This window comes from Emydura macquarii, unplaced genomic scaffold (genome assembly GCF_026122565.2).
Source record: "Emydura macquarii macquarii isolate MOO-44397 ecotype Brisbane River unplaced genomic scaffold, CSIRO-AGI_Emac_v2 contig_2636, whole genome shotgun sequence".
Lineage (NCBI taxonomy): Eukaryota > Metazoa > Chordata > Testudines > Chelidae > Emydura > Emydura macquarii.
The window spans coordinates 19,640,644-19,652,753 of record NW_027132773.1 but is presented as its reverse complement, the minus strand read 5'-3'; the positions used below and the strand labels follow the sequence as shown (position 1 = coordinate 19,652,753).

The window sequence follows — 12,110 nt, the reverse complement described above, 5'->3', positions numbered from 1 at the left end:
TGGGATTCTACCATTGACTTTAATGGTACCAGGATTTCACCTGAGATTTTTTGTTGTTGCAATAATATGCACACTTCCATAATTCACGCAAATAAACAATATTGTGAAAACAAGATCATAAAAGAAAGCAGGCATTGAAATAGGGCAAAGTTATTACTGACCATCAGGTCAATATAGAAACAAAAGCCCCGCTTTTTCCCCCAAAGACAAACAGTCTCCTCACGATCAATTTTTTTTAAAATTATACAAAATTGAAAGTCCTGTCCCTTGTGTTTTTTCAAACTAATAGTTTCAGACTGTAATTATTAATTGTCTTGATTGGAGCTGGAATGAGCAGGAATAATCACTCTGTCCACATGCCTTTTTGATGTACTCAGACAATATATTTTGAAATTAACTCGAATCAAGAGCTGATGGCCCTCTATACCACTAAACCCCTGCCTTACCCCTCCATGATGGGACTGGGGGCAGAGTAGTTTCTGACACTGACACTGACACTGACACACACACACACACACACACACACACACACACACACACACACACACACACACACACACACACACACACACACACACACACACACACACACACACACACACACTCTGCTCCATGACAGTTCTGAAAAAAACTGCCTGGAGAGAATCGTTCTTGGACTAGATGAGGGGATCCCCCAGGGTGAAATTTTGGCCCATTTACTTCAATAGCAAAATCCTCATTGACTTCAATAGGATCGTGATTTCACTTTAGATCTTCACTTATGCAGATCCAGCGGCCCAAAACACCCACAGTAGAGGACATGAAGTGGCCACTAGTTTAACAAGTAGATATAAATTACATTTTCTACTATACACTGGAGTTTTGTGTAGCATGACTGATTATTGCACGACAAGTGGGTGAGGTAATATCTTTTATTGGACCAACTTCTGCTGGTGAAAAAGAGAAGCTTTTGAGCTACACACAGTTCTTCTTCAGATCAACCCATTTGGGTACCACTATGTGTTGTGCTAACCCCACCCTGGTTGTCTATACATCTGGGACACAGAGATTAGAAACTGCCATTCTTTCCCTCACCAACATCATCCCAAAAATCAATGTATTCTTACTTGCGAAACATGGGGAATGGCCCCATTTGCCCACATGCAACTGCCACAACGTTAAATTTTATAGCATCAGACACAATTTATTTTCATTTTTAAAAAATGGATTTGTTACTTCACATGAAGACTTCAAGGGCTGGATTCACAGGTATGTTCTGCTACTCTGTATCGCCAGAGCCACGCAAAGCAGCCGAATATATCAGTGAATCTCTCTGAGGTGGACCCCACCACCGCAGTAGCCGAGTGCCTCACTCTGTGTAATGTATTCATCCTTGTGATGTAGGGAAGTGCCCTTATCTCTATTTTACAGACGGAGAACGGAGCCACTGAGAGTCTTTGGGTATGTGTTCATCGCAAACTTAGCTTGGGTGATTGGTATCTGGCTCTGAACATTCAGGTTAGCCTAGCCCAGGGCTGAGCAGCCACACCGCAAAGTCCCACACAAATGAATGTGTCCTCACTAGTGCTGCACTCCCCAATGTGTTTTACTAGCACTTCTGGGGACATATCCCATGGCTCTTTGCACTACTGCAAAACGAGTCACTCGGATTCTTTCCCAGTGAATTGTGGGAGAACCTGTCTATTCTGCTGGAGGGGCATTGGAGAATTATCAGCACTCAAGTGATTTAGCTTGTGTCCTCACTGCAAAGTGGGTGGGTTACCAGCCTGCCTTAAAGCAGAACCCTGGGCTCTAACCTGTACCGCAGCAGGGACAGGTCATCCAGGTTGAAAGCACCACTAAACTCAGGTGAGAGGGTTGTGTGTGTGGCTGGGAGAGGGGTTAGGGACAAGACCTGAATAAGAGTCTGAGTTAACTCTGCCTTATAGACATACCTAAAAGCTGAAACTCTAGCCCCATTGAAGTCAGTGGGAAAACTCCCATTGGCTGCAATGGGGCAGGACTTCACCTTAATTGATTTTCCCAAGGTGACACAGGAAGTCTGTATCAAAGCTGGGGTTTCCAAGTCACACGTTAGTGCTCCGATTGCTGAATCTGCTCCAAACATGGGATAACTCTCATGACAGGTTTTTTGTTGTTGTTTAGCCTCACTGTAACCAAACCTGTCTACTGCTGGGTGTTGCTGAGTGTTGAGGCACATCTGTCCCCTCAAGATGTTCGGTGCTCCAAGCATTAGGCTGTGGACTCCTTGGTGGACACCTATGAATATTCAGATTCCATTTATGCTGCCAGAATCAAAGGATGCAAAAACCCAATGCAAATCACTTAGCAGTGCCTAACCCCGTTGGACAGCAACCTAACCTTTCTTCCCAGTCCACAGCTTTCGGCCTGCTACTTACAGGAATCTTGTGTCTCCCTCCTGGGAGCCTGGTTCCCTCTGACCTCATGAGGATACAATTTCCTTTTCCTGTAATCCAGGGATTATGGAGCACTCTGCTGGTTCGATGCTGAACTGGGTAACAGTGCTTTCCACTGGTTAGAGTCTTTCCCTCCAGCTCAGCTGGGATGGAGAAAGGTACCCAGTAATAAGATGCACACAAAACATTAGATTAATGGGGAGGTGTTGAAAAATCTCTACAGTTATTTTTAGGAAGTCAGGTCTCTAGAGGTCTCTACTTTCAGTGACTCACAAAAGCCTCAGAAGAGTCTGCTTATCTGCCCTGTCACAAGCCGTTTGCAGCAAATATGACATTTAATGCCCTAGTAATTAAATATGTCTTTCTTACACTCTCAAAAGAGAATATAAAGTAATCAGAGTCTTCAAAAGTAAAACACTATTTATTTCAGAAAAGGAATAAAAGGCTAACTGTTATAGAGGGGGTGAGGGGAGAGTTACACATTTTTATAAAAGGTGTGTCCCAATCCAATTCACATTGATGTGGTGGTATTCAGAAACTCTGCAGCTGTTGACTTGGAGGGAAACTCTTTATAAAAATAATCAAATGTATTCTATTTATTTTGGACTAAGACCACATCCCATTCATTTTTAAATGCTTGTTTTATTTTTAGTATTCTAGCTTGAATATGCTGTATTGTTTCCTGGTTAAAAGGATGTCATGGTTACATTAGTTCAAAGGTCAGTGTTGATGATTTAAAAAAAAAAATCTAACTTTGACATTTTGTTTTTTAAATTTTATTAAGAACAAAGATAATGTGTGTATTTTTATATCATGGCCCTGACTCCCACTGTAAGAAATAACTTCTCTGAAGATACTGGAGTTACATTGATGCAAAATTGGTGTAATTGAGAAGACTATCAGGCCTTTTACATGGATTCATATATTGCACTTCTGACTAAGTGCAAACAAGACTAACCAGCACCAACTATGCCACAGAATGGTAAGAGTACTAATATATACACATCAAAAAGAAAATAATCCCACACTCCAGATTCATAGAGTTTAAGGCCAGAAGAGACCATTAGATCAACTAGTCTGCTTTCCTGTATATCACAGGTCATTACATTTCACCAAGTTACCCCTCGTTTGAGCCCAATAACTTGTGTTTCATTAAAGCATAATTTTGCAGAAAGACATCCAGTCTTGATTTGAAGACATCAAAGATGGAGAATCTATCACTTTCCTTCGTGATTTCCAATGCTTAATCACCTTCACTGTTAAACACATATGCTTTATTTCCAGTTTGAATGTATCTGACTTCAACTTTCTGCCATAACTGCTTGTGATGCCTTTCTCCCATAAAAATAAAGAGCTCTTTAGCACCCAGTATTTTCTCCACTTAGAAGACTGTGAAGTGACTTGATTACATTGTATAAATTCTTCCATCAACTAAACAAATTGAGCTCTCTAAGTCTCTCACAAGAAGGCATATTCTCCAGCCCTTGAATCATTTTATGGCTTTTTTTTGCACCTTCTCCAATATTTTTTCAACATTCTTTTTAAAATGTGGACACCGGAACAGCAGACGCAGTAGTCTACTATCAGATTCACCAAAACTGTATACAGATGTAAAATGATAAAATCACCTCCCTACTCCTATTTGTCCATCCAAGGATCACATTAGCCTGTTTTGCAGAACTTTGCACTGGAAACTCATGTTGAGCTGCATGTTCACTATGACCCCAAATTCTCTTTAGGGTCACCGCTTTCCAGTATAGCCCAGTCCACCAGTCTGGAGGAATGTCTTGAATTTTTTTTCTTATATGGGCCCAGTTTGCCAAGTGTTTTCATATTTATTTCCAGATCAGTGATGAAAATGAGAAATAGTAGTCTCAAGCCTAGTACCAATCCCTACAGAACTGCACTAGAAACACTGCCATCGGATGATGGTTCCCCATTTACAGCTGACTACTTTTTGAGATCTGCAAGTTAGCCAGTATCTAATCTATTTAGCATGCATTTTACTGAAATTGTAATGTGCTAATATTCTAAATCAGAATGTTTTGTGGTACTACATGGGAACAGATAAAAATATAAAATCCATATTGTGCATATTGTTCTCCCACTTTAACTAATTTTCATTGCAAAGTTTAGGAGTTGCTTGTGGCTGCAGAGGGTTCTTTATGTATGCCTTAAAAGACACTGTTGTGGAAGGCTTTTCCCATGGTTAGCCTTCATACTGGCACTTCAGTTGTGTCTGGGTCATTTCAATGAAAAACACAATGACTCATCTGAAGGCTGCTATAATAATATATTTCAACTGAAATAGCAAACAGTGAATGAAATATTTCAATACCTGGGAGGGTGGGGGAAGAGTGGTAGCAATGCATATTTGATTAGTTCTCAGATGGATTCCATAGTTGTCCCAAATTTTCACATGGACTCCACAGTTTTCTCAAATGGAGAAGATGGTATAAAAAGTGTTCAAACATATCTGCTGAATACTGCTAGATAGTACAACCAATCTTATGCATTTATCATTGTAGGTTTGGAAGGATTAGATTTTTATCAGTATATGTCAGTAAATGTTGGTTTCACCATAGACACAAACTGATGAAAAAATATTTCTATCAATAATCAAAATGTACAGCTAGGCAAAGGAAGAAAAATATTTCTTGAGAGCTGATTAGAATTTGATTTAAAGATATTTACTGTGTCTATTTAGACATGTGATGTTGAAAATTTGTGTTTTCATAGTTATAAAGCTAACTTTTTGAATTTCAACATCTATGGTCATTAAACAATTATTGTCTGACACCCCTTGTTGCATGACCCCTCACATAACGTCCCAGAGCTGTGAAAACTTACATCCATAAAAAACAAAAAAATGCTTAAAATCCATAATTTTGTGCAACTGTGAACATTTAAATAGATAAAAAACAAAAATGCTTAAGAATAAACATCATCATCATAAGTGGAAATTTGAAATAAATAAAATTTGAATTCTGCCAACACTCTAAATATGTGAGCAAGAATGAAATAATTAGCGTAATAAAGAGCAATAGTGTCCAAAAACCTGTATGCATGTTGAAGTGGCACATTTAAGCAATCTGCCTGAGGTCTTAAATATTTTTTAAATCATGTTTACTGTCCAACAGGATGTGAAGACTTTGAATCTACTGTGTGCATGTGGGAGTCCTAGAATCAAGAGGGATCTCAGTGTATTTACTTTTCAAACCAGGTGGGACTGGCAAACATTGTGGAGATAATATTCTCAGCTTCCCAGAGAGAAGGGTTTTGCATGTCTCACACTTCGTACCCAGCAAAAAGCTGTTGCCTTCCATTACAGCTTTTGAGGAGACAATTACCTTCCTCAATGCAGGAAAAAAACATGAGTCACAGTTGATGGAGTTAAAGGTGGAAAAGATACAGCTTTATCTTTAATACGGGTAAGAGTCCTTGATTCAGACTGGCTAACGCTATGTAAATTACTGCTGGTTTCATAAACGAAGGGGATTTTTTGGCACATACCAGGGTTAATAGTATGGGCAGATAGGTTTCAAGAAGATCATCATCATAGCTTTCTGCTATTTTTTACTTCTCATTTTCATTCACAAGAACAAGCTGGTTTCTAACCTTTGCCCAAGACCTGCAGAAAACTTTGAATAGTATTTATAAAGTGATAAGAAGCTTTGTGTGTGTGTGTGCGTGCGTGTGTGTGTGTGCACACTTTATTTCTATTTTTTCACTTTACATTAAGCCAACGATTTCGACCCCACTACGGTACCCAGTTTTCTCAAAGAAACTAAGAATTTTTCATAAACATATTTTTCTTTTGAACCCCTCATCCCTGCATTATGCCACCAGTTATTCATAGGATTCAAGGAAAGAGGATCGACAGCCCTGGAACTAAAGTTTCCTATTTATCCATACAGTACACATACAGCATGAGCAGTACAGGCAAGCTTTCCCAATGCTGCCCAACCACAGGGACGCAGCTCCAACCCAGGAATTCCAATCCAGACCCTTTGGAAGAGAGGATTGGTCAGTCTCTAGAACCATTCAGTTCTTGACAACATAAGCAGAGAGGTCAACAAGGGTGCCTGAGACCAGCCATTCATCAGATGTTAATGGCTTTTGGCCACTATTGATTTAGGTCAGTTAATTAGAAAGAGGTGCAAGGCTCCCTAACTGTGCCTGGGTACCCAATATCCCAGGTTCTTTTAAATAGTAGTATAGAAAAAATATAAATTTGGTGTAGAAAGGCAATGTGTCATTTATGTTTTGTACAGTGGTAGCTGCTATGTGCCCACAGATAAGCAAAAGACAGTCCTTGTCTCAAAGAACTTCCAATCTAATTAAACATGTCTTCCTTTTTAAAAATACACTTTAAGAGAGCTTTGCTGGTTTTCTAAATTATGTATTTCACATTCTTCACTTAGGGCAAGCTCATAATGCACCATAATTTATTCCCCATAGTCCCCTAAACAGGCTGTGGGTCACAGTGTAGAGAGGGAGACAGAGCAATCTCCATGGGGCCACTATATCCCATCCCATAGAGACAGGTGGGAAGTGAGTGGATAGGTGCAAGGAATCAGCAGAGCTTAGACTCTGCCTCTCCAATGTGCCACTGGCCAGCATATCTTAGCAAAGCAGGAACGCAAATTGGCATACAACAGTAGCAGATAAACTCCCCCAGAGCAAATGGGGAGCCCAGGGTGGAATTGTGACTCTCAGTCTGCTCTTGGAGCAGCACAACTACTCAATGCTCCTGGCCTATGGACTGAGTGTAAACTCTCAATTTAGTCCTTAAAAGATTTTCTCTGGCCTATACCCTTAAGTCCATCCTAGAGAGGTGGTAGCAAGTTAGAACTCTCGCTTGTATGCAGGCATCAGAGCTAGATGCCCAGGCTCCATAACAAGAGGATGTGCTCTGCACCAAAGGAGGCTAGACATTAGAGACCACTCTCCAGATGTCAGGTTGGACACCCTTCCATCTCATGAGTTACTGTCTGTGATGCTGTCCCACAGTCGCAGAGTGGGGAGGAAAGTTAGATAATAAAAGATTAGAACCTTACCTCCATACATCCCCCTGCAAACAAGTCCAATGAAAAGGATATCATGCTATATGTAAAATATCACCATTCAGTCAGACTGCTTCTCATTATATCTTAGACCTGATTCTTCAAGGACTGTAAGCTCTTGAAAGCAGAGATCTTTTCTCCATACCTATCTGTAAATGCCTAGCACTCGGTTGACACTATACATTTCCTATGTATTTTGATTAACAACAAAAATACAACAAAAAGAGCCCATCTGGGGCCTCAGGCACCTTTGCCAAAAATTAAAAATACAATCAAATTAAAAGTAAAATCAACAGTTGTTCCTCACCTCAAAGCCAAAAAATAAAATAACCAACCACTGCAAATCAAGCCCAACCAATAGTCTCCACCCTCCAACACATCAGCCACCATTATACCCTTCCCTCCACAACAACCTGGGTAAACAGACAGGCCCTGCAGGGTGCCCATTAGTTCAACCAATTTGTGCTACTGAAGACAAGAGGGGTAAGGAGAAATAGGAAAGACTGTAAATTGCAAAGCTAAGGGCCTCTCATGATGAATGCTCTGCCACAGCTCTCATTCTAATGCTGATAGTGAATGTACTTGATTGAGCTGGACGCCTAATGGGAAATGTAGCACCTTGGCCTGGGGAGAGTGACAATCTCTCAAGCAGGTAGGTCCCTGGCCAATTAGACCTTATAAACCAGCATTTTAAACTCCATCAGACAACCCATGCAGATCATGGACCGCTGGTGGTGTGCTCCCAGCAAGATGCATCACCTAATAAACTTACTACCACATTCTGCACCAGCTTCAGGTTCTGGGTTGATTTAAGGTGTAGCCTTACAGTAATCTAACCTTGAAGTGGGAAGGGGTTTGGATCACAGTACCCAAGGTCCATGTGTGAAAGAAATGGATGCAATCTCCTAGCCAGACAAAGAAGGGAAAAAAGCTGTCCACAAAATTAGTAGATGATGATTTAACAGCAGCTGGAGATCCAGTTAATCCAAGACCCCAGCTTGTGAAGAGGGGAACACACACCATCAAGACAAAGGGCAGATCAAATCCTTACTATAGATTCCAGTTGCTTCCCTCAAGCTACCAGCAACATCTGTTTTATCTAGACTGAATTTCAGCCATGCCCTCAATCCATGCCTCACCCAAACACTGGGTCAGGCAGTCTATAACACTAGTGTATATAATAACACTATTATTTTATTAGGTCAATTTTTCCACTACATTTATACCATAGTATGCCATGGAAGTTATCGTTTTAAACACATTCATAGGGCCTTATTGATACGCAGTTTTGGACTTCCTTAGTAATGACGGCTATAGTATATGCTTTACAAGATTCTCTAAATTATGGCTAACCTTACTGCACTCCTGCAGTAGCCATGTACATGTTATGTCACTTACTCCATCCCATTTGTCTCCAATGCTCACTCAATCCTGATTTTTCTCATAGTCCACAATGCCCCATATTCTGGGAGCAGTCTCCCAATTCACACAGGGTCTGGGGGATGGAAGCACTGGTGTTACAGACAGGAAGCAGACGCCACTGAGAATTCATACATGCCACACCGCACATCCAAACTCTGAACTTTCTGCTGTCTCAGCCACCAGGCCTGACCAACCACTCCTCTGCCAAAGCAAGTCACTTCACCTCAGCCATGAATTTCTTTAACAGAATATTTGGGAAATCTGCCATGATTGGTATTGCATTCCGGTTTGTGGTAACATTTGCCTTTTGTAACAGGATCTTTTGTAACAGGATCTTAACGGACTGCAACGTTCAGCGGCCTGAGCACCTGATTTCCAGTTTATTTTTAAAAGTGCCTTTCGGGTGGCACCCAGCCCTGAGCTATGTGGCTCACAAGTGCGCTGCTAGGCAAGGTGGGGGGAGGCGGACTCCCACGGATCCTTCCTCACTGGGGGAGTCATTGCAGCCAGCTGCTAGAGCAGCACCCTGCTGGAAGCCGGATCACGGCAAGATCGCAGGGCTGAATAAATATCTCCTCGGGGGAACACTTCCCTGGCTGGGGATGCAGCCCCGTAAGCACCTGGGCCCTGCCCCCCACACACACAGAGCAACGTGTGCCCAGGGAGGGAGGGACGAACCCCGGCAGGACGCGCCTCATTCTCAGGGCAAGCTTGACTCTGTTCTCCGGCCCATCCGTGGCTGGTGCGCGCCCTGCTCCGCTCCCCCGCTGTGCACCGGGGGGGCCATGGGGACGCTCGCGCAAGGCTCTGCTGCTGCCCCACCGTCCCGCACGCCCCCAGCCGCGGCGGCGGGCAGCGAGCGCTCGGCTCGCCCGGCGCCCCTGGCGGAGAGGAGGAGCCGCAGGGACGAGAGAGGCTGTGCTCGGCTCCCGAGTCCCAGCCAGCACGCGGGGGGGCGCGGGGTGATTGCCCTGCAGGCAGGCAGCCTGCAGAGGGGCAGCTCCGCTGCTGGGCCGGGCTGAAAACCCCAACGCCCCCCTGCTGCGCCCACCCCAGGGTGGGGAGTGGGGCCAGCTTCTCTTCTTGCCCCCCCCCCGCTTCTATAAGCCGGCTGCAGCAGGCCGGGGCGGGCAGGGCAATAAGCTTAGCTGCCCTGCTGCTGCTCCGAGTCCGTGCACAGCCGCAGACTGAGGGGCTGCCCCGCGTCTCTCTCCCGCCTGCCCGAGGCGGGGGGCAGCGGGCAGCTCACTCCATTAGCCCCCCCCCGGCTCCGGCAGCCAAAGGGCACCTGAGCCTGCAACAGGCGCGGGGGGGGGGAGGAGGGGGAATCCAGCGCTCATGTGCCAGGCTGCAAAGGAAAATCGGGAAGGGGGGGGTTGATTTTCCAGTATAAGCCCCTCCGCGCCCTGCCCGGCTCGCGGCTGGGCTCTGGCTGCAGACGTGTCCCCCTCTCTCCCTCCCGCACAAGTTGCACTAACTTTCGCGGGGAGGGCTGCGGGGAAGCGCCCGCGCGAGGTCTCTGGGCGCGGAGGAGAACGTGGCTGTACCTGTGGTTAGATTGTCATTGATCTTCAAAGGCACCCGCAGGATGTAGAGCAGGAAAAGCATGATGAAGAACCACAGGGTCCAGAGGTAGGTCCACGACCAGACGATGCAGGACTTGAGCTGCTCCAGAAAGCCTGTCCCAGCTTCAGCCATGTTTTTGTAGAAGGGGAAGGAAAAAAAAAAAAAAAAGCCAACCCTGCTCTCTGCTGCCACAACCTCTCTCAGGGTGTATTTGTGGGATGATTCATGCCTCCCAAAGTAGACTCCGCCGCCCACAGTCAGGGTTTCCAGCCATGCATCTCTTCCAGCCGCAACATAATGGAGAAAATATATTTTAAAAACCCACATGCACAAAACAGCCCCACCCCAATTCTCTGCCTGTTTCTCTCGGTGCCTATAGTGCCCCCCGTTTACAGCTGCAGCTGGGTGATCCCACTTAAACTGATTTCACACAAAAAAAGCACATGAACTAACAGCCTTTGGGGCCATTTGCAGGTGCTGGTAGCAAACTGGTCTGCTTAGTGGTTGGATTCTGCACAAGCTGAACCCCTAAAAAGAATGAACCTTTTTCCAGGTTCTCCCCTCCACTACTTTACTCACTAGATTGCAGTGGGACAACAGGGCCTACCCTCTGCAGAAGGGGAAAAGCCCACTTAAGGATCCCAAAACTCGTAGTTTTTTTGGTTTTTTTTTGGAAGGGGAAAGGTATGTGGTGGGGGAGGGGAGAGAGGAAAAGAAGATACCTTCACTCACCTGGACATTCAACCCCTTTGAGAGGGGAAGAGTTGGAGGCTCCACTGAGAGCATAATCTTGTACAGTTCTAGGAATCCTATTGGCTCCCTAGTTCTCTGTGCTAAGGTTGATGGGATGTCTGTAAATCCCTAGCCCAGTCACTGAGGCAATGGTAGCAGCCTTTTTGCTACCTTATGAATGTGGAGGAGAGGTACCTGGAAAAACGGCATGGGTTGCAAAACACAACCACATCCCAGGTTTGCACTTTGTTCTGAAGCCTGGGCTGATGTTCTCAAATCCAACTGAGTTCCAAACCCACCCAGATTTCACCTGGGTTCAGGTTGTTTGCACTGCCTTATTGTTAAGTCTTTAAGCCCCTTTAATAATTTCAAAATACAAATGTATTGTTGCTTGTTTCCTAGCCTGTATATATGTATTTGGATAGTGCCCAATGGGTCCTGATCCATAAGAATCTCTAGTCTACAGGCACTACCACAATAAAAATAAATGAATTTTATAAAGGTGTAGATCAAGCATAGCTCCTACAGTAATAATTATGTTTACATTTATAAAGTGCATTTCTGTCATGACACAAGAAATTACTACTAGTGGTGCTGGCAGAATTTAGGGGTCAGACATAATTGATTCTTATTTTTTAAAAAGATGTATAAGATATATAGAAGAGTTAGGAATGATTGTGTACGTATTTATGATTTTTCTCCTCTTTCCTCTGTATGTTGCTTTACTTATTAGACTGTAAACCCCTTGGATTGTGAAAATGTTTTCCTTGGAGTTGGATCACTACCTAGTACATTATGGGCAGCATCACAATAGAATAGAAATAATCATCATACAGAATTTTACAAACAAACTGATACACCAACTGTACACAGGGAATACTTTATCTAGCACTGAAATATGGCCATC

At 43.8% G+C, this 12,110-nt stretch overlaps 1 protein-coding gene across 4 annotated transcripts in view; it reads right to left on the bottom strand.

Moving 5' to 3' along the window:
- Window positions 1–10,603, bottom strand: part of ST7 (suppression of tumorigenicity 7) — a 203,306-nt gene extending 192,703 nt beyond the window's left edge. For all 4 annotated transcript variants that reach the window (XR_010922857.1, XM_067564248.1, XM_067564249.1 and 1 more), the window contains exon 1: window positions 10,453–10,603. Coding sequence is in view for 3 of the 4 variants with exons in the window: in XM_067564248.1 (XP_067420349.1) it covers window positions 10,453–10,603 (151 nt within the window). In the remaining variant the exon portion in view is untranslated. The remainder of the gene's footprint in view (window positions 1–10,452) is intronic.
- Window positions 10,604–12,110: the final 1,507 nt, after the last annotated feature.